The 23734-nt window shown below is 43.0% G+C and overlaps 1 protein-coding gene across 1 annotated transcript in view; it reads right to left on the bottom strand.

Moving 5' to 3' along the window:
* The window catches only part of AFF2 (AF4/FMR2 family member 2), a gene marked incomplete in the record, with an annotated part of 408588 nt that overhangs the window by 184092 nt on the left and 200762 nt on the right, over positions 1 to 23734 (bottom strand). Inside the window, 1 exon segment of the mRNA XM_034781192.1 lies at positions 3559 to 3603. Within this exon segment, the coding sequence (XP_034637083.1) occupies positions 3559 to 3603 (45 nt within the window).

The following is a 23734-nucleotide window of genomic DNA, read 5'->3' as shown; positions in this document are numbered from 1 at the left end:
GCCTAGCACAATGGCCCCTGGCCTCTCCGTGTTACTGCAATGCAAACAACAACATTAGAGCACACTGGTGTAAGGAACAGAAGTATCGGACTCCGAACCTTGGTTTAAAGCATTTTCTAGTTTGTAACACAATTTTCTCATGAATTCTCTTTTTATATGACTAACAATTTACAGGCTAATTTAAATCCATATTATTAGTCACATATGAATAAAGAAAAATATTTTCTTGGGTTTTGTTTTTTCATTTTATTTGCTCTTCCACAGATATCACATTGTCTTTAAATAGGAAGAGATATTTTGGAACAGAAGGAGGCCTATCTATCTCCATCTATCCATCTCCATCTATCTGTCTAGCGCTGGTAACCTGTAATCAATGCAAATGCACCATATTACTTTTACAGATTGGCTACAGTTTGAAGGCAATGTTTTTTTTTAAACAAAACTTCTCAGCCATGCAGGTTAGAAAAGCAAAATCAACAGGAGACTGGTCTATCATTAACCTTTAGTTATGGTATCATGAGCAGTTCTTCAGGCACTTACACAAGATGACATAAGCGGCTAAGTGTTTCAGGAAATCTGAAACACTGAAATTTTGTCTCAGAAGACTCAGGGGTCTGAATGGACACAGGACCTTTTCACCTCACTTGGCTGCTAAGTTCTGACCGTAAACTTAGTTAAACTCCATTTTTATTTGTTAGCATCTATTAGGAATCCCAAACCTCTAGGTCTACAAAAGCACTAATCAAGATCAGCCTAAAAAAAAAAGAATTCTAAAATCAGAGAGCTCACAGCTTACATCTCTGCTAGATACAAAGCCTTGTGACAAACAAAATGCAAGAGTTATTGAAACTTTCTTAGGGATGAAACTCAGTTAAATTGCTTAGTTTCCTTACTTTTCTTAAATACCTGGGGTGAAATGCACTCAAGGGAGATTGACATAACAGGCTGGAGCCAGGCATATTACCAGCTGGCTCTGAGAAAGTTCCCCTCACAACTTTGCAAATACACCTCAGCAATATGCTAGTCCTGGTTCTCTCTTGAGCAGAAATTGCCAATAGTTACAAAGTGTTTGATAAGCAGCCTTAGTAGTAAAATGTTTGGCTATGATGGAGTTACTCTGAATTCACACCGATGTATGTGAGCAGAATATGGCCAGGTTTAGTCAGCCCTATTAGCGTAACACCAGATTCTGGCACTTTGTTCACACTGAGTTTAGTTCCATTGATTTTAATAGGCCTATTCGTGGAATAAGGTGCTACTGAACACCAGCAAGAGCGGCTCCTAGGGAGTATGTATCTGGTCCAAAGTCCATTAAAGTAAATGGAGATACTCACATTGACTTCAACAAGCTTTAGTGCTGGGCCTGAGAAATGTAACCTCAGTCCATGCCAATGCAGATCACTACCAGTAGGTCACAAGGGTCTAACTATGCAGCCACTGAAGATAGTGAGAGATTTGCCATCAACTTTGATGGGAACAGGATCAGATTCCCATAAGATATTCTTGCGTTTTGTGAGTATATGTGCTGCTCATGCATTTAAAAAAGGCACCCGAATGATTGACCCTTGGAAAATTTACATTATACTTCTTTCTGATATTATTTTTCTGAAAATAACTGCTTTCCCATCCAGCAGTTAATTCCTTCCAATATTAACAAACATAATTCAAATATATAAACAACACATGCAGAAATATGTTTAAAAACACAAAAAATATTTTAAATAATTTTTCAACCTTATTTTTTCCCTCCCTCTCTATTCTTTACATAACAACCCTTGGGAAGCTTGAAACCAATGTTTTTTTCCCTTCCTTGGATGTATTACTCCATGGGATACACAATTTCACATTTATTATCGTCAGATTCCACACTACTGCTAGCTTCCCACATTGATTTAGAATTATAGAATCATAGGATTAGAAGGGACCGCAAATTATAGAGGAACATTGGAAACACATGGAGAACTACATTGACATCATCAAAAGATAATACATACATAAAAAGGGCAAACTCCTCTGGACTGAGTATTCTTATTGGTCTCAATGGGATGGTGAAGAACATGGGAAATTGAGCTGGGCAGAAAATGTTTTTCCTACCGGCAAATATTTTCAAGACCTCAGAATTTTTTCTCCATCTTGAACCGGGGTGAGAAGTCAAAATTTAAAAAAATATTTGCAAATCAAAAAAACCTGAATAAACTTTTTTCCTCTATGTTATTTTGAGTGAGGAAATTCATGTAACTGACTCTGTTTCGTGAACAGTTTTGGCAAATGTGTACTTTTTGATAAAAAAAATGATTAGTTGAAAAATTCCCAACGAGCTCCAGTGAGAAATGCCAGTATTATTTTACTAATATTATATGGCCATCTGTTTGTTTGATTGTTATTGTGGTGTTTGCTATATGTTTATTAGGAATTAATTCAGGTATGGGTTAGTTTGTAGGGAGTCAGGAAAGCAGGCAAACATTGCTGATAGCCCTCCATTCACAGAGGTTTAAAAGGACAGTACAGGTGTCGATCCCTTTGCAATGTTATCCTGAGAGCAGCATTGTAGCCAGTGACCCCAGGATGGAGGGTCCTGACGCATGAAATGGAAACAAAGGACTTTGGAGTGGATTAAAACCACGCCCTGAAGCACAAAGAGGGAAAGATACAGGGACCACTCTGGTGCAGGCTGACCTTCCCTCCACCCCACAAAATTCCCCAAGATCAGGGTTTCTGGGATAAGCGAGGCATACATAAATTTTATTCACGAGTGTAGACTGTTCGTTATGTTAAAAACCCTATTTCTTCTTACGTTTTATTCCTGCTCTTAAGATTAAACAATACTTTGTTTGCAAGAGGCTATTTTGAGACCTGTGTTTACCACTGCTCACAGCTCCTGAAGGGCAGATTTGCAGGGCTTGAATCCAGTTGGGACCACTGGGCAATCGTGTTTGGTACACAGGGTGGTTGCAGCCTTGCACCTGACCTGTGAGTGGGAAAATCATGGGATTCTGCCCCAGGATGGGAACGCAAGAGGCTGATCACCTGAAGGGGCTGCACTCGTTGAGACTGAGAGTGGTCAATAGTGCAGCTAGCCCTGAACCGTGACTGGGATTACCTGGGATTGGTCTACACTTAAAAGTGTGGAAAAAAACACCGCCTCGAAACATGCCGACAAAATCCCTAGTGTAAATGCAGCTATGCCGACAGAAGAGTGCTTTAATCAGCATAGCCAACATCGTTTGGGGAGGGGGTGTTCCTACATCGGCAGAAAAATTCCTTCCACTGGTGTACACAGCATCTATACTAAGGGTCAATGCCACCATAGTTAGGCTGACATAGGCTCTGTAGTGTAGACATGCTTTGGAAGAGGAGAAATGAGGGTATGTAGAACTGGCCCCAACATAGGTAATATTTTGGGCCTAGCAAACCTTGACAGCATCTCTTTAATTTTGTACTCACTAGTATAGTGTTATTTAAATATAATATTGTGAACTCTGTATAGCTTACTGAACAAAGATGAGACACCAGAACTATAATTAGAAGATGATATAGGAGCAAAAGGATTAAACTCACCCGTAATATTTCTTCCACACAGCTGGAATCATTGGGAAGGCTAACCTAGGTTTAAAAAAAAAAAAAAGTCAGTCAGTCACAGAATGCAAAGTTTATTGGTTAAAAGCGACCAGGGAAGTAAATAGATCTATTAAACCACAGCTAACAAGGAAATGCCCTCTTATTTGAAATACACTTCATCCAGTGATCATTACCAACAGAATTTTCCAATTGAAATCAACCTAAATCAGTAGAAAGATGCATCGCTACAGTCTCTTAAAGATATTTTTGTAAGTGTTTTGCTACAAACAGTTGTTTAGAAAGAATCTAGTACCCTGATTTCCCCACAGTTAAAAATGGGCACTAAAATTTCTGGAAACTTTTATAAATGATGAAGATATCAACCGCTATTCCAATATTCAGATTTCAGTGAGAATGCAGGGTACATTTTAACTTACAACATGCCACAATTTAGGGCAAAGGTGATAACGGTTAAGAGTAAACTGTTATCATCAAGCATCTTATTGCTTCATACACTAACAGCCCAGACAAATTTTAAACCCTAAACACGTACTATAGAAAAAACACTGGTTAGATTCTAATACTAGTTGCTGATTCCTCAGTCTCTGACTTCCTGGGCCTGTTACAGGTTAAATATCCTCTAAAGACTGAAAAGCAGACAGGAATCCATCTTGAGAGTTTTGAGAGATCTTCCATGCCTCTTAAAAATATGCATTACATCTACACACAGGCACACACAGACAAATAGATGCTCGTAAAATCTTGCAATTTAGCAAGCTAGTTCTTTAAACATTACTGATGCTATTTGCTGTAATTCCCCATTCTAAATTTAGAAAACAGCACACATACCCTAAATACTGCAAATAAATATATGAGCAATAACTGTCGGGATTTTAAGAGCACTTGGTGTGTGTGTGTGGATGTACATTTGTCAACGGTTAAGTTGTATGCATATACAATAGGTTTTTATTATGGCTATCTTGCATGGGTACACTAGATTCGGGGGGACGTGCACAATGAACCCACTCCCCACGCACGCTGCAGCCACAATGTGAGGGGATATTTTCAAAGGTGCCCTTGGAGCCTTTGAAAAAAAATCTCATCCTTGGTTACTAGAGCTTGGTTAGGGGAAGCCAATCCATGGCCACGCTTCTTTCCCTCCATCCCCACCCACATCAGCACATGCTGTAGAGCTTTGGTTGGGACAGCCACTAAGTGTGTGTTCCTCCTCATTCTCAAATCTTGATGCAGGCCTAAAGTTTAAATTAATAGAAGTACAGAAATTAGAAACAGAAATGACCTATTAGGTCATCTAGTATGTCTTCTGCAGGATTCTTTCCCTATACTCGCTTCTAGTGCTTTGGCCAGTCTAGTTCGAAAAGTCTCAAGCAAGGAGGCTTCCACACTTCCTTTGAAAGACTATTCGACACCTTATTGATCTCACTGTCAGGACATTTCCCCTGACAAACAGGCTATATTTTCCCATTTTTCATTTCATCCTATCATTTCTATGGATAACCTCCTCCATCACTCTAAATAATTCATATCCCTCCATAGTATTTACATCATTCATATACATCTGTACACTGTTATGCTCCATCTTACTCCTCATGTATATTGTATATTTGACTCTTATAATCTTGCCTATTAGGTCATTCCTTCCACCCTCTCTCATCATTTTGTTGCTCTTTTCTGAACTCCCTCTGATTTGTCAATATCTAGGTAATGAAGTGCCCAGAAGTGAACATGACAAATGCGGCTCCTACTATTGACTTTACCCACCTCAACAGCCACTATTGTCGGATCTACATGTCAGAACATTTGGGTTAAGAAAAATATCCCCTTCTCCTTACATTCTACCTAACTAAAGTCTAGCTCACAATCCCGGGGGGCGGGGGGGAGGAACCTTTAACTCCACCGAAGCCAATGGAAATTTTGCCATTGACTTCAGGGAGCCTGGATTTCCACACCAGGTGTCTTTGAAAGCTTCACCTGAACATTGTATAACTTCTGTTTCACACAGCTCTGCCCTAACCCCTCTCCTTTCACTTCTTCCATGTTTTGTCCTCTTGACAGCTTCTAACTTCTTCGCTCACCTTCACTTTCTTCCTTCTTTTCTATACCATGAACAGCTTTCCAGCTAACAAATCCTGGGACCTGTCCCTATTCAAATTCACCTCCCCAGTTAAACGTTCCAGTTTCAATGACCACCCACCACTAACTTCTGAATTCCAGTGCACAGCAATTTCCCATTTGCGTCCTTGGGACTGTTAGTCTTTTGGGGCAAAGTGCCTCTTCCTTATTTGACATAGTTCTCCTAATGCACAGCACTATGTAAGCTTACATTGCTTAAGAAATAATAATACAAATACACAATTTTAGTTTAGTAAAATCTATTATATTATTCTGTAATCACAACCTGCTTCTGCTGGCATAACTCACTAATAGCTCTAAATGATCATACATCAGTTTTGTTTTAATGACTTGACAGAACTTTTGTTCCCTTTGGCATTGCTTTGTTTAGAATCATGGGTATTAAGGTAACACATGATGTCAAAGTGCTGTGATTGTCATACAGGGAGAGCCAAGCAGGAACAGCCACAAAGTGGCAAACATTTAGATTAATGCAAAACATTAAAAGAATAATTATTACAACAGGGATATCATAGAGAAGATCAATGTAAGACTTTCTGTACATTATTATTAATGGATTTTTAAAAGAAGGAGGCCATTTTTTCTAAATTCATGTGGTTGCCCCACATTCTAAGGCTCTGTCTACACTACCACTTATGTCGGTATACATTATGTCGCTCGGGGGTGTGAATAAGCCACCCCCCTGACCAACATAAGTTACACCAACCAAAGCAACAGGGTAGACAGCATTATGTTGGTGGGAGAGCTTCTCCAGCTACTTGTTGGGGGTGGATTAACTAAGGCTGGGTCTACACTACCCGCCTGAATCGGCAGGTAGAAATCGACCTCTCGGGGATCGATTTATCGCGTCCCGTCAGGACGCTACAATCGATCCCCGAATCGACGCTCTTACTCCACCAGCGGAGGTAGGAGTAAGCGCCGTCGACGGGAAGCCGCAGAGGTTGATTTTGCCGCCGTCCCTACAGCGGGGTAAGTTGGCTACGATACGTCAAATTCAGCTACGCTATTCGCGTAGCTGAATTTGCGTATCTTAAATCGACCCCCTTTCCCCGTAGTGTAGATGTAGCCCAAGTTGATGGAAGAGCTGTCTTCCATCAGGTGAGAGTGGCTACACTAGAGAGTTTACAGCAGTGCAGGTGCTTCAGTGACTTGAAAAGCACAGATCTGTCAGATACTTAGTCTATCCTGGAAAAAACTTTCCAACTGTGAATCAGAAATTGAAGATTAATTGTCCATTCAGCTAACACAGAGGTGGGCAAACTATGGCCCACAGGACCCTCCTGCCCGGCTCCTGAGCTCCTGGCCCGGGAGGCTAGCCCCCGGCCCCTCTCCCGCTGTTCCCCTTCCCCGCAGACTCAGTTCATGGTGCTGCCGATGTAATGCTCTGGGCAGCGGGGCTGCGAGCTCCTGGGGCAGCGCAGCTGCAGAGCCGCGGCCTGACCTTGTCTCTGTGCTGCGCGGTGGCGTGGCTGGTTCCAGCCGGGCGGCGCGGCTGCCTGTCCTGGTGCTCTGGGAGGCACAGCTGTAGCGTGGCCAGCCACCGGTGCGCCAGGCAGAGCGGTAAGGGGGCAGGGAGCAGGGGGGGTTGGATAGAGGGCTGGGGAGTTCGGGGTGGTGGTCAAGGGGCGGGGGTGTGGAGAGGGTGGGGCGGTCAGAGGGCGGGGGATGGGTGGTTGAATGGGGGCAGGAGTTCCCAGGGGGCAGTCAGGAAGGAGAGGAGGGATTGGATGGGGTGGCGGATGGCAGTCAGGGGCAGGGGTTCTGGGAGCAGTCCGGGGACAGGGAGAAGGAGTGGTTGGATGGGGCACGGGTCACCGGGGGGCAGTCAGGAATGAGAGGAGGGGTTGGATGGAGCGGGGGTTCCGGGGGCTGTCAGGGGACGGGGGGGAGAGGTTGGATGGGGCAGGAGTCCTGGGTGGGGGGGGGGCATCAGGAGGCGAGAAGCAGGAGGGGTCAGATGGGGGTGGGGCCGGGCCACGCTTAGCTGTTTGGGGAAGCAGAGTCTCCGCTAACCGGCCCTCCATACAATTTTGGAAACCCGATGTGGGCCTCAGGCTAAAAAGTTTGCCCACCCCTGAGCTGACCAGTGCAAGTGGCATTGCACAGCACACTACAGGATCCGTGCAGATATCCATCAGGCCCAGAGACAAATATGTCTAATACAGTATTTGTAGCCTACACAAATATTAGTGCTGTAGGGAATTATTATTAGAATTTACATGAAAATTTCATTGACACTGGACATCCCATATGAAATACCACTATTCTCCTAATCTATAGAAAATCAAGTGCTTTGAGTGCTACAAGGTGATTTTTTTAAAGTTTTCATCAGTAGTAACATTTTAAAAAGAAACACTTTGAGGTTAGATTTGTACATACTTTTTGGACCTGTCTACCTCTGCGAACAACATGATCTAACTTAACAGGATGGATCGATTCTAGGAATTATGTTTTGTTAAAACCAAGTGCTTGCTGCTCACGTCATGAGCTCTTTTCTCATTCTGCAGTGTATTCATGAACTTCTGATTGAAGAACAGTTAATATTACATAAGCTGCAGACATAAGTCCTGAGGATACTGTAACTTCAATCAAATTGAAAAGATTTCACAAGTTACATGGTGCACTGAATTCCTCTTCCAATTTCATTTTAATCCGGTGAAACGCCTTTGCATCAAAAGATTTTGTGTTTATTTTAAAATATTGCTTCCAGGGGGGAAAAGGAGGTCATATGGTCAAAATATTCAACCTAAAAAAGCAGTATCACAAGTGAAAGAGCATAACTTAAATGATGTGGAACCTCAGGGTTTAATGTATGACTTGGTTGGCCCCATGTAAAACTCTGGGAAGGAGGCATGAGGAATATTAGAATGTAGGGGAAATAGTTTTAATGTTATGCAAATCAAATGACAGTGAGTGACCTGTTATAATAGCTGATGATTAATGTTGATACAACCGTCCATTTATTCATTCAGCAATTCCTTGGCCACCCTCTTGTCTTGAACTATTTATAACTTGCATGAGCTCAGATTTTGTTTATGCTACATAGGAAAATTGTGTAAAATGCCTTTCCCATGTATTTTACATCAGATTGGTGTTTATCAATATGAAAGTTTCAAAGGAGAAGACACTTTTTTGAAATGCCATATTGGGAAAGGAGTGGAATTGGCATTAAGAACTCGGCTAAGAACTAAAAACTTCCAACAAACTTCTGGGAAGTAGACAGCGCATATTAGTATAGTCCTGAAAATTCAGAATCAAGTTGGTAGACAGTATCAGACTATGGATAATCTCTTTGGTACGACTAAAGGATTGTATTTTCATTAGGATAAACTGTTCTTGAACAATTCCTCTGACTTTACTGGTGCACAATTGGCATTCAACAAGTAACACCTTTCCTATCTCTGTCATATTGGAAACAAACGTTTCATGTTAAATGCAAATAGGATCCCATTCTTCACTTGTGTATGAGCACCAATAAACTCACATATCAACGGATCTACTTCCAATGTCATACCCTTTATCTAGGAACCCATTGTGGACTCTAGAGAGATTAAGCTAATGCTACTGTTTACTTCTGTGGACATAAATTGATTTTTCACTTACTTGCATGAAAACATCCAGTACACGTGCCTTGATCGATCATTTTGAGTGTGCACTACAGGGTGATAAGAGGAAAACTCTTATAAAGCCAGGAATGGCAACGACAGGACCCTTAGTACCTGCCTAATTCTATGAATGCCTTCAATTCCTCCAATGTCTCTTGTGGTGAATACCGGGTGGGAAGTGGGTCAGTCTGTACTAACAATTGCAAAGTTCCCATATATGGTGGAAAGAAGAGGCTTCCCGCCATTAGAATCCAACCATTAGCACGCATTCAACCAAACTCTTCCAGGCTGTCAGTATGATGGATTTGTTAAACAGCTTTCAGCCAAAACACCCGTCTGGATGTGTAGCGTGAAGACTACATAACAATGAAGATAGACCGGCAGAAGTAGGGGTTAATACGGATGAATAGGGCACTTCAGATGTCATGTCCTCCAGTCATCATAACATTTTTGTTGCTCATCTCTGTATTTTATCCGGTTTGGCTATATCCTGACTAAACTGTGAGGACCAGACACAGTACTTCAGCGGCAACTGCATGAGGGCTATTTCCCCCTTATATTTACATCCAAGAGCAGTTTTGCCCATTTCTGCAATGGTGTTGCACTGCAGTTAGTCTTCCACGTACAGTCATCCCTAAGCCTCTTTCATACTCATTCCTTTCTAGATGGCAGTTTATCCCTCAGTCAGTATCTGTGTTATTTATTTCCTCTCCTGAGGTGGATTGCTCTATATTTATGTGTAGTGAATTTTATGGCATTGCATACACCCCACTGGTCTAATGTCCCCTGGTCGCCGTCCAATCCAGTCTTCCTGTCTGTTTCCAATTTCACTAAGATTTTGTCCCAAAAGGGACATTCATGTCAAAGATGCCCGAAATAAACGTCAGGCTAATTTCAATAGCTGGGATTTTCCTGGATTTTCCTTACTACCTTTAGTGCAAACAGGTTAAAACAGGTGCAGCAAATGAACAAGAAGTGAATATTACTGCTCGGTGCTATTTCCTTCATGAGGTTATCACCAATATATTTTAGGACTATGTCTTTGGGGTCTTCGGGAACCTGAATGGAGCCAAAATAGTGGTATTCAAATAAATCCAAATAAAGCTGACTCTCCTGGTATTCAGACATGTGTTGTGATGTCTCAGGGTTAATTCCTCAGAGAGTCATTTATGGGTCCAAATTCATATACATATGCTGTCTTCTCAGAGTACCTCCAATCACGCGGGAGCTAAAATACAATGAGAAGACTTGATTTCACAAACATCTCCCGGGGGCATTCAAAAGTCTGTGAAAAATACATATAAATACAATATAAAAACAAACAAACCAATTCATGCCTGCAGCACAAATAGAACAGCAGCCCCCATGCGCACCCCTTATAGACACGTTGCACTATGGAGAAGTTATGCCCATTTCTAAAGTTACTAAAGAATCTGAACAGCTCGCAATTACTGAACCAAATTCTAACATCAGTTCACATGTGCAACCACACCTGAAGTCAGTGTGGTTGCGGCAGGGTAAGTTAGAGAAGAATCTAGCCTCTTTTCATGCACAAAGTGAGTTAACTAGGAAAACAATTCTCAGACCTGACTGTAGGCCTATTTAAACCAATAGAATGACTCCCACTGAATTCAATGGGCTCCTGAAAAGGCCCCTAATTCAGATGCCAAAGCTGGCAACCTCAGGTAACTTTAATTTCCTACACAGAGCGAATGAGCCTAATATGCTCATCTCCAATCATTTCCTCTATCAGCTAAATAAAATGACAAGGTCCGTGCGTATATATAAAAGAATAGCCCCAAATTCCAAAGGAATTACATGTTATTTATGGACACTGATTGAAATAGTTTGGAAATTCAGCAGCATGATAATACCAGATCAATCAACATACCGGCACACTGCCCAGCCTTAATCAAGTAGGCATTTGTAAAACTTACAGCAATTTTACTTGCACCCCAACCCCCAGCTTTGAGCCCCCTCCCACACTCCAATCCCCTCCCAGAGCCCACACCCCACACTCCCTCCCACACCCCAACCCCCCGCTCTAGCCCTGAGCCCCATCCCACACCCCAAAACCCTCATCCCTGGCCCCACAACAGAGCCTGCACCCCTAGCCAGAGCCCTCACTCCCCCCCGCACCCTAGCCCCCACCCCAGCCATCAGCCCCCTCCACACCCCAAACTCCTCTTCCCAAGCCCCACACCAGAGCCTGCACCCCCAGCTGGAGCCCTCCCCTTTGCCCCCGTACCCCAACCTTCTGCCCCAGCCCGGTGAAAATTAATGAATGTGGGGGAGAGTGAGCGACAAAGGGAGGGAGGGATGCTCCGCACGGTGCCCTCGCCCCGAGCCATGGCTCTGCACCTCTCATTGTCTGAGAACCGTGGCCAATGGGAACTGTGGGGGTGGCACCTGTGCACAAGGGCAGCCTGCAGAGCCCCCTGGCTGTCTCTGTGCCTAGGGGCCACAGGGACAAACTGGCCGCTTCCGGGAGCCACCTGAGGTAAGCGCTGCCCAGAGCCTGCACCCCAATCCCCAGCCCTGAGACCCCTCCTGCACCCAAACTCCCTCCCGGAGCCCACACCCCCTCCCTCACCCCAACCCCCTGCTTTAGCACTGAGCCCCATCCCGCACCCCAAAATCCTCATCCCTGGCCCCACACCACAGCCTGCACCCCCAGCCAGAGCCCTCAGCCCCCACCGCACCCTAGCCCCCACCCCAGCCATCAGCCCCCTCCACACCCCAAACTCCTCATCCCCAGCCCCAGCCCAGAGCCTGCACCCCCATGCTGGAACCTGGCAACTTAATGGGGAACTGATCCAAATTCAGGCATCAATCTAGAAAACCTGGTCTTATCCTTCTTAAATATTAAAACACTTCTGATCATCGGAACCGCCACTGGATGACACTTATCACACCTACATGGTGCTGAAGTAGCCCTTTTTTGACAGTGTATAACAAAGAAATCTGAAATTGAATGGGATCTTTTTACTACCTCCCTGTTAGTTACGTTTGTAATTAAAATGTGCTGATCTATTAATACCAAGGGACACTGCTAAATGTATTCCGTGCAGAAGTCATATTTTTCTTGAGCTTCTGAAATCTTTTAGATCTGTGTGTGTACTTACAGTATGTGTGCTTTAACTGCTCGCTCAAATGAGACGATATCTAAGAATAACTCACTTCCATTCGATTTATAAATCACATTAATTAATTCTACATCACCAGCGGTGTAGAGACCAAATTCTAATGCAAGATCTAATTAAAGAAAAGAAAAGGGAGGAAAAGCCCAAACACTAGAATTGAAACAGAGAAGTAACTGTTTAGCCTCAAATTAATGAGGCGCTATACTAAGCAAGAATGTCCATAAATCCCTAATGAGGATTTTAAACACATTAAAACTTCCTAATACAAAGTGTTTGCCTTCCTTTTATCCAATAACAAATAAGCCAATAATTTTCTGCCTCTAAATGACACTATTAACTGTCATGGCATGTTTTATTTGACAAACCCTCCATTCAAATACAGTAAAACCAATTAATTTGCCTGCTGTGAAATGTGTTTCTTGATAGCTTTTATGTGATTTTTCTTCTCAAAGAAATGTAAATAGGAGGTCAATGTAGGTGCCTGATTTTGCTTAAATATATGCCGCAATAGCTATAGATTGTCTAGTCAGTTTGCATTTCAAATGAATTGAAAGATAACCTCCATTTTCAGGTCATCAATCACATAATGGCCTCCTGATAAGTAAACAGTTACAGATTAATAGTTTTATTACTAGGCAAATGGTCACATATTTGAGATGTGATAGTTGCAAAATTACCACTTCATTCTCTTATAAGTAATGGTTTGCAGTCACACTGCTTAGCCTCTCTGACTTTGTTATCAACCTAGCTACCGCCATATCTTCCCATCCAATGTCATTCAAAAAAAATGCACCCTATATCTTTGTGCTGAAGAAACTGTTCTTTAAAACTGGAGTTCAATTCCAATGCTTTGATCTGAAAACATGACAAGGTGTTCGCTTTTTGTTGCTGTTGTCGTCGTTGTCAGAAAAATCGATAGAACAAATAAAAGATATTTCTGGGATTTTAAAGTTCCCATGGGACTTACTTAATAGATGCAATTAGGGTAGAAAGGCAACACCATGTTACCTCTGCCCCACAATTAAGGCCTATCTGAATTTCTCAGCTCTCCCAAGGCCGTGTCACTTAGGAAGATCAGTCTGCAAAAAGTACACACTTGACACCGTGCGCTTCAGAAAAGTGCTTGCTGCTTTCAATCTTTGCCCACTATGTGAACTATATTGCGTTGTAAATAGAAGGCAAAATAGAGGATAATGCATGGCACACTATGGTTTATGAGGCCTAACTGAATGCCAATTAATCTTTACAACACATGTACAGTTCCATCAGCCCATGTATTGCATCATTGTTACATAGACTATGGTTTATTTACCTTAAAATGGAAACCCAAAGAAAAAAAACAGGAAGGAAAAGGAAATAAATAAAATGAAGATGCATACCAGTGCTGAATTTTGACATCAGAGCCCACTTATTTAAATGGGTGCTAAAAATTACCACCAGAACAAGGTAATTTATGTATCACACCACTGACAGCTGATTTTCAAACCTGCACTCTCCTGCACGTGCATATTTCTTATTGCAATAAGCAAACAATCTGCAAACTAACTCTGAAGAGATCTGCCAAGTCCTTTTGGCACAAGCAAGGTGTGTTCATGGAAAGCAGGACTATGACAAATCAAAGATAGCGGAAATGCTTTACAACTCTATTAGCAGTGAGCTTAATCTCTGTTCCATATCATACCAGATTGTCCTTTGCGCTGCAATCACTATTAATATCAGTGGAAGTTTCTGATAGAATGATCTGGCCCTTTGCTACTTGGTTGGAATTTTTTTATATATGTATTTATTTACTTTCAAAGGAATAAGTAAATTAACAAAATCTGTCTTCCCTGCTCTTTAAACAGATTCCTAATTAACAGTTAAGATATTCAGTTGAAGCACTTCTGACAGGTGTCTTAAAGTGATCGTCTCCCTGATCAACAGAAGTAACGACGGCATGCTCTTCTCAAACTCTCAGCTAATAAAAACGCAGGCATAAAACACTTAAAAATATTTAAGTGAAAATGTTGTTTTACAGACAGTCAAATACCTGCATACTAATTCTGTGGTGGACTTTAAAATTCCTCGGTCAGACTCTTTTTCTCCATTAGAGGTGGGTAAAGCAGATGTAACTCCATTGAAATCAATGGAGATAGGAGAGTATGAATCTGATGTAAGCTTAATCAGAATCAGAATTGAGCTCCATAATCAAAGTCTGGACTGAGCTCCAAATGCAGCCATCCGGGATTAATTTGGTTGATAGTATCTAAATGAAAACATATTTAGAAATGATTGTTTTAAAAAGATCTGAGATGATCTCTCACAAGAACAACTTTTACATCTATCTCCTAATCGAGACTTTGGATTGGGCTAAAACCAGTTGACATCATTTCACTTGCGACCTTTTCAACTGTCAAAGCAGACAGATTTTTATCCTACAAGATTCAAGCCAAAGCCTCAAAGGTGCAGTGCCAGAGCATTAATCCATTTCACTAGACAGTCATTGAAATTATAATTCAAAGTTCAACTTACTTTAGCATTTTCTGCTGAAATACTTTTGGCAGCCCAGGGCAGAAAGTCGAAATCTGGTTTCCAATGGAGACCATTTCCAATGGTTTCTAAATGTTGGCAGCGAAAATTCCTTATTGTCAAAGAGATCAGCAGATGCCGGCTTCCATTAATTTACTTTCTGTGACTGCTGCTCATTTCAAGAAACCTTTCTTTACCTAAGGATGCTGATCTGTTGCTGGACCCCATCAGAAACAGACAAGAAGAGACACTGATATATTAGGAGACTGGGGACACTTCAGGGAAATTTCCTACAGCAGCATTGGCAGATTCCACTACCTCCATTTATTCTGACTGATGCCATAAGCAGAAAAACAAGCTTTGTAGAGAAGACACATAGCTGGAAACTGTAAAAGCTTCAAACTCAAGATAAATAAACCTACCCATATGTATTACACTATCAAGAGCAATTCAAGAGTCTACAGAATCAGTCGGAGGCCTTTCCTCTTCGCAAGCAGCTTGTCATAAAAGCAAGGGGGACTTTTGGATCTGAAATAACATCTCTATTTAAACTAGCCAATTGGCAGCAAATCCTTTGTTATAACTCCTTTGGGTGGCCCAGAGGTCTTTGAGTAAGAAGTCACTAATAAATAACAATGTGTCATTAATTCATTTATCTCCATCTAAGTAAACACCTATGTGTACTTGTAAGACATGTTTCATTAAATCTGAAGTGTCTTCTTTCTTCATTTTACAGGTGATGCTGGCAAATAATGCATGGCATCTTGTCCTCATTTCACAAGGGCTCTTTTTTCTTTAAACGGCATCTAACACTGATTATGCAATAACATGCTAGTCTGCCAACATTTTCAAGACCACAATTTTATCTGCTCTACAAATTGTACTCCATCCCTATCTGTTCAAAGTTCCTTAAATCCCAAATGCAGAGATATTGGTCCCTTAATTCAAAACAATGAGAACAACACTGCGATGACGTACGAGCAATGGAGAGAAAATGGAAATATGGAAACAGGGACAATAAGAGGTAAATATTCAGCATGACGCGTGGGGGGTTTAGTCATGGGATTCCCATTAACATTCATGGGAGCTGAACAGTTATGTCACTACACAATGCACTGAAGGTTTACCATGAAGACTGCATTATCTAGGTGAGTGCCGTGTTTCATTGAGAAGAAGGGATCTAATGTCTATCTTCTCAGGGACAGACTGTTAATGGAAGCAGAAAAGGGGTAAGTATTATGGATCACACACCTCACTTATAAGAAATGCACCTCGGAAAAATCTGGATTGCAACATTCCAAAGGGACATCAGGAAGTTACTAGTCATCTTCCTACATCCTTAGGAAGCATTTTCTTGGCACGTACAGTTTCTGTGTCCTGAGCTCGGTGTTAAAACCCCTTTCTGCAGCATAACCAGCTAGCTTTGCCTCATACTTGTGTATGTGCATGTGCGCCTCTCCCTCCCTCCTTTATTCCTTTTCTTTTTAGATCTTACTGCCCACGAAGAGCCAATGATCTAGAGACTGTTGGCAACTTTGTTTCCTATGTGCAGCATAAACCTTAAACTGTAGTTCCACATGAATCTCACCGGCTGAAGCAGCACATGCATCACTCCTCCTTTGGATTCAAGTTTCTGAGCTATTCCCTTCGATCTATAGTTTACCATGCTATATTTGACCCACATATATTGTCTTTGATCCAAAGTGCAACTCCCTCTCACATCCTTGGCTTAAGGGCACACTAAGTCCTTTAATAGGTAGTATGTAAGGAGACACAAAGTCCTTTTCTTTTCATTTTAAGAACTTTAGGACGTAAAATATTACTAAATAATTATGGAACAAGAGAAATGGGAGGAGATTTTGGGCCTCTAGGCTGGCTTTGCCACTGAATTGGTATGTGACCTCAAGGAAATCACTTGAATTTTCCGTGCCTTAGTTTCTCCATCTGTAAAATAGAGTGAATAGCATTTATCTACCTTATGGGGGGTAGGGGCGAGTGGAGATTGGGTTTGAGGCTTACTCCATTCAAGTGCTCTAAAACCCTACGATGGAAAGTACTACATAGGAGTGACATGCATCTATGAGGCTGTACACAAATGGAGATTCCTGAGTGGCTGGATACGTCAGTCCTCAGTAAATGCTCTGACCTCCCTCCCTCCCCCATTGTTTCCATTTTATAACTGAAATCAAGCCCAACAGACTGAGTATTGCAGGGGAATAACGGCTGTTTCGAGATGAGTTTGCAGCCTCATGCCCCACATCACACCCAGAAATGCAATGCTGCCCTGCCTTTGTTCTTAAACACAAAAGGCCTCCAAGCACCTGTCTGCTGGCTGAACTAACAAGCCTGTGAGCTCCTTGTCAGCACGCCACTATCATCCAGGGAGGTCTCTTTTTAAACGCACACATTTTAGTTATGTGGCAGCTAAACACAAAACATGCAGGGTAGCTTAATCTGGAGTTTACCAAGCAAAGCAAGGCAGGTCATATTAGGCACCTATCTTGACTGCGTGTCAGTGACAGAAACGGAGAAAGCACACTCAAAAAAAGACCAAATTGGGGACAGTCTTCTGTCACACGAGCTACTCCCTCCTTTTGATTAGAAGGCTGCAGGCAGCAGACACTACCTTTCTATGCAGTCCTGGGACTAGGCTAACATAAGAACGGTCAGACAGGGTCCGACCAAAGGTCCATCTCCTCATATCATAACCTTCTGCACAATCAACACTAGCAAGCACTGGCAGTCCTGCACAGGACCTGCAACCCTGGGCCAACCTGAGTTTCCACTATGAAAGAAGAACTGGAGGGAGAGTAAACTCACCACCAGATACTTCTCCTACTACAACTCATTGATAGTCCTGTCTGCTAGCCTGGTCACCTAAGCACAAGAGTGGGAGACAGGAACTCCTGAGTTCTAGGGCTCCCTCTGACGCTTAAGATGTACCCACTCGGCCTTCGCAGTGGGATGCAAGACTCAATTTCCCTTCCACTTACAACTCAGAAGCCTCCCTGGAGAGCTAGATGGTCTCATTCCAATGCAAATAAATTAATGTTTGCAAATTACTATTAAATTCCATGAAATGAAATGAAGAGACCCTTAGAAAAGAACAAACTGCCAAATTCTGATTGGCTGGTACAAAATAAGTAGCCTTGTTTTAATTGGCTGAAAGGGAAAAGCTGTCATGTCCCGAAGGGCTGACAAGGAGAAACTGTTGGCATAATGATGCCTTCCCAGGTGATGAAGCTCCAAGACTTAATTCCATGTGTCAGTGCAAGATAACAGAGTCTCATATGCATATGATCTCATCAGCCCTTCAGGAGACAGGATTTTACTTGACATTTTGTAATATTAGTTTGGAGACTTTCTTAATATGTTTGAAAAATACACAAACAAGAAAAAGCAGTCTAATAAGCCAGAGACCACTTACAGGACTAGCCAGTCATTATAATCACAGTAATTGTATTATTAATTCCAGTGTAAAAATAGATAAATGACCAATAGTATTTGCATTATGCCACTAATATATGCACATCCTTCTGTGTCTCTCGCAAGTGTTCTCACATGTGTACATAGGTATGTTCTTTATATATCTATACTTGTGTGTGTGTGTGTGTGTGTGTGTGTGTGTAGATGATAGATAGTCAGTTTACCTAACACCTACCAGCTTGAGGACTAAGCCTATGAGGCTATAAAATATCTGTACTGCTTCAGCCACCCTTGCCAAAGTGTCCTCCCTGGACCCTGTCTGTGGTCTCCACCTTTCATATCAACTTCTGTCTAGAACATCTCTGATGAATTTTTAGTTTCTCCCCTCCAGACCTTCTGGCTTCTATAAAAAGAGAACGACCATTCTCTCTCCCATTCAAGAGCTTCTTGGCTACTCCAAAGGAGAGTGAGTCTCTGCTACTTTACCACTTCCCTGTTCTTTTGGGTTCTGCAAATCGGCTAAGGTGAAAAGGACCCACCCTCATCTCTCCCTACTTGGGATGTCTCTGTTAATCTACCTCCATCCCTCCCCAAGGCTCTGTTGTTTAAGTTCTCCTCCCCAGTGAGTAGCTTAATGCACCCCTCTCCTGTTACTCAGAGCTTTCCCAAGCAGCACCAGAGTGAAACTGACCCGATTCTTGTCAGTTTCATGGCTGCCCACAGGATTCTGAAAAGGATAGTGAAAACTGACAAAGACACAGGTTCATTGCCATTCTGCTATCGCTTGGGGCAGCTGCAAAAACCCAGGCTCGGAGCTGAGCATCTGCAGGCAGGAAGAGAGCTGTGCATCAGTTCATACTGGGTTCATGTACCAAAGGTTTTCTTTACAACTGTAGGTTTGGGCCCTATTCTCAGTTATGCTAAGGCATTCTGGCAGCATGAACGGGGCTTACTGGAGGTATTAACTCCCTCCTGAGAACACTGCTATAGAGGGAGTGTTCCTGGCTACTGTACGGTCCATCCCTCCTCCCATCATTGGGAGCGTGATTGGGGTGCACCGCTCTAGAGCTGTTCTCTGCTGCCCAGGACTCACAGTTCAAACTTGCACTGGGGGCCAAGTAGGCCTCTGCCCAGTCCCACAACATGGGGAGAACAAAGGTGGCTCAAAGCCTGCTATGTCCTGCTAGGACCCAAATGTGGGACCAGAGTAACTGACAATTGGTCCTTTTTTTTTTTTTTTTTTTTAAACATGCAAGCTTAGCTTCGGCAGTGCTTGATGGCACTCACACCATCACAAGCTCCCTCTCCCCCCCAGGCAAGTGGAATTTTCAAGCCCTAGGTAGACAGATATGTCCTTGTGTGTATAATGTCATATATATATATAAAAAGCTAACACTTTATAAGATTATACTCCTTACACACCCAAACTGCTCATAAATTATTCCCATAACTGATATTCCTCTAAGAAAACAATCAGGATGCACATAAAGGCACAAGCTATAAAATAGGATGTAAATCAGTATTTAAAAAAGCAAGTAAAAATGAAGCTGTTTACTCCTAGAGGAACTACACTGCTCTAACATTACAGCAATAGCCTCCAGTAGTGAATTTGCTGCAGGAAGTAACTGAGAGCAGTTCAGCAGATGAAACAAAGAGGACCTAATTACCATGCGAAGCACAACATCCTTCAGATGTGATGAGAAACGTGACTGCATGAAAAACTGGTCCTGGGGAAATTTCAAAATATGACCACCCAAGCATAAAAGAAGAGAGTGGTGAAAACCAGGAAAACTGAAATACAAAGCTACAGTTTTTCTATGCATAGAATGTTAGTTTAAACATACGCACAGAGATTGATATATATTTATTATATTATATATGATATTGATATATTATATTATATATAAGAGATAGAGAAAACTGTTTGTGGGATGAAAGGTATAGATATATATATATAATCTTTCAACAGACACAGTTCTGTATTAATAAAATTTTGCAGAAATTACTGGTACTTTGTTCCATCCAGCTTCTTAAAGAACGAACAAACAAACCCTTAACCGACCATCCTGGAAACTCAGAGCTAATCCTTTCATCTTTATCATGCTTGGTCATTTAATATTCATCTCTGCCTACAATTCTACAGTTTGAATGTAAATATTTTATGAATTGCAGGTTGTAAATTGTTTGGGTTTTTTAAGATAAGGAACACACTAGTTATACACTGACATTTTCTTGGGGTGACAGGTTGGGGAAGACTCTGGGCTTGATTCACCTTTGTAGGTGCAGGAAGCACAAAATCTGTGGTGATGCTCAAGCAGGGATTCAGTCTATGGTGGCAGTAATGTCCTGATAACCCTGCCACTCTCCTCCGGGATAAGGCTGGCTTTAACCATGGTTGGGACTCCCTAAGAGCCAGTAAAGGCTTCCCAGGAGATGTGCTGATCCCTCCACAGCAAGCCTCACCCACTTTATCGAACAGAGATTGCAGGAGGCTCGTACCACTGTCTGCTGCGACAGATGGATTTGCCACCGCTAGGGCAGCACTCTGTGTTCCACCAGTGAAGCAAATCAGGACCACCGGCAGCACACGGCACACACCAAAGATGCGTTGTGGTGCTACATTCAGATGTGTACATGCAGCATTCTGAGAAACACGCGTCATACTGTTTCGTAAATTTGATTGACCAATGCAACGTATTGCCCTGACGAGAGTACAACTGCTAAATTTTGGCATCACCTTGGCACCTTTTTTGCTAGCGAACCAGACCAAAATAGATGTAAATGTATTCATGTATTCCCCAGGCCTGGGGCGGGGGAGGGGATGCTAATGATGTATCTTTAAAGGGTTCTGTTATGCTGCTTAAACTGTGCAAGAACTGAGAAATGGAGTTTGCAAATTCCTCTGAACAGATCAATACTGCTCTCCAGCTCAAGATTCCCTTTATGGATGACAGTCACTCACTGCAGCGATTAGAGGTTCTACATCTTTTAATCACTACGAACATGACAACTACACCTTATCTAAAGCCCTGTGATTTACAGGAATTGATGCCGTATTGTAAGTGTGTTAGTGCCATGAGGGCTTTGGGGTGTAACCCAAATAACGTGAATTTAAAATCTTATTGTGGCTGTAACTTAAACTGACAAAGAAAATAGGAAATTCAAGGGCAGTGCTGATTTTAACCCAACAGCCTTTCTGCGCTGCTTCCCTCTAATCTCTCCTTCCTCCGGGGGTATTCCCCCCTCCCAGCAACAAGCCATACCATAAGGAAACTGAATGCAGACGCAGCTACTGAACCTAAAAAGAGGAGGGACCTCTGAGAAGGCAGGAAAGGGTTGTCACATGTATATACTGACAGCTAGGTCCCTAAGAAGGCAGCGTTGGGCATAACATCCTTCTCCTCTTGCCCTATATTAGTTCCTGCTAATGTGAAGCGGGGCGGAGGGCAGCAGTTTGGAAGGCATCAGCCTTATTTGAATTTTCTGGATTGTTACCAGTTTGTATTACCGCGGATAGTTTGCAAAAGCTTTCTCCTTTTTATTCAGTAGAAAACAATGTTTCAAGCTCTGGAAGTGAGAGGTGGTGTCAGCTAGTGGATGGGATTGACAGGAGTTGGGGTCTAGGGAGTCCTGCATTCTGGCTGTGTCACTGACTCAGTGAGCAGCTTTGCAAAAAATCACATCAACTCTTTTATTTCTCTATATTTCTAAGGGCAGGTCTTCACTACAAGGGGGGGTCAATTTAAGATACGCAAATTCAGCTACGCGAATAGCGTAGCTGAATTCGACCTATTGGAGCCGACTTACCCCGCTGTGAGGACGGCGGCAAAACCGACCTCCGCGGCTCCCCATCGACGGCGCTTACTCCCACCTCCGCTGGTGGAGTAAGAGCGTCGATTCGGGGATCGATTGTCGCGTCCCAACGAGACGCAATAATTAGATCCCCGAGAGATTGATTTCTATCCGCCGATTCAGGCAGGTAGTGTAGACCTAGCCTAAGTGTGGTTATAACATGTCTGAGGCCAAATTCTGGCCCGAGCTAACCCCATTTGGGTCACTGGGTTTACACTGGGTATAACTCAGGGCAGAACTTGGCCTGTTATTTGTAGGGAGGTGTGAACCAGTTCAGGTTAGTAAAAACTGACCTGAATCATTGCCCAAATATTGGCTGATCCAGTAATGAACATTTATTGGGGACCAGAAAAGGTTGGCTGGCTTCGCTGTATGGACCAGACCATGCCCCGGCGTGGTGATGCCTGTCTAAGTTCCACAAGCGTCCCCTCGCAGAATTTCCTCGGGACTGTTCCATCCCAGAGGAGGAAGGGTTTGGTCCTTGCAGAAGAAAACAGAAGCCCAGCCCATAAACTCCACAAGTACCCTGGAATCTCAGTGATGAGTCCATCCCTCCACATGGAAGCTCTGTGTCCACACAATAGTTCTGGCCTCAGTGAGGAGCTACATTTCCAGGGGGATCCCTTGGCACATTTCTTTTGTGACGGGGGATGCCCAGAAATGTAATACTAGGAAGAGGAGGCGATGGTGTTGGTCCCTGTCCACTCTGGTCATCCCTTGGTATGCCCACTGCCTGCCTCTGCACCCAGTATGGGTCTCTAAGCCCGTGAAGCACCAGCCGCAGGTCCAGGAGAAGGTAGGCATGATGCTGAGGCAGAGGCTGACCCCCCACTTTTCTGCATGGGAAGAAAGAGATCCCTATTTTTCAATGCCACATGGAGCATTTGGCTTCTTTGCCCTCTTAGCTCTCCCAGCTCTCCTCGTGGGGAGTTTAAAAATCCTGGCCCTATTTTTCTCTTCAGATGTCCCTATTTATAGCTTTGCAATGTTGGCAGATATGCCTCTGGCACCAGATCCGGCACACCTCGCATTCATCCAAGCAGCGGGCAGACCTGGCACAGCCTCTAGCAGTGCTTTAAATCCAAACAATAGGCCCAAAGAGACCAATGCTCATTTGTGACACGAGGGAGTGGGGTGGGGATTGCAGTGCTGCCAGAGAGAAGGAGTAAAACCAAACCTGAGGGAGAGGGGTAAAGGGAAGATCACTTTTGGAGGGGAGGGGGAGTAATACCTGACAAAGAAATGAATGAGGCAGAAAGGGAGAGTCAGGATAAGAACATAAGAATGGCCGTACTGGGTCAGACCAAAGCGCACAGTCATCCAACCCAGTATCCTGTCTGCCAACTGTGGCCAATGCCAGGTGCCCCAGAGGGAGTGAACTTAACAGGTAACGATCAAGTGATCTCTCTCCTGCCATCCATCTCCACCCTCTGACAAACAGAGGCTAGGGACACCATTCCTTACCCATCCTGGCTAATAGCCATTAAT

Source organism: Trachemys scripta, chromosome 9 (genome assembly GCF_013100865.1).
Source record: "Trachemys scripta elegans isolate TJP31775 chromosome 9, CAS_Tse_1.0, whole genome shotgun sequence".
Lineage (NCBI taxonomy): Eukaryota > Metazoa > Chordata > Testudines > Emydidae > Trachemys > Trachemys scripta.
Note: the sequence above shows the minus strand (reverse complement) of the source record. Positions and strands in the feature narration are given on the sequence as shown.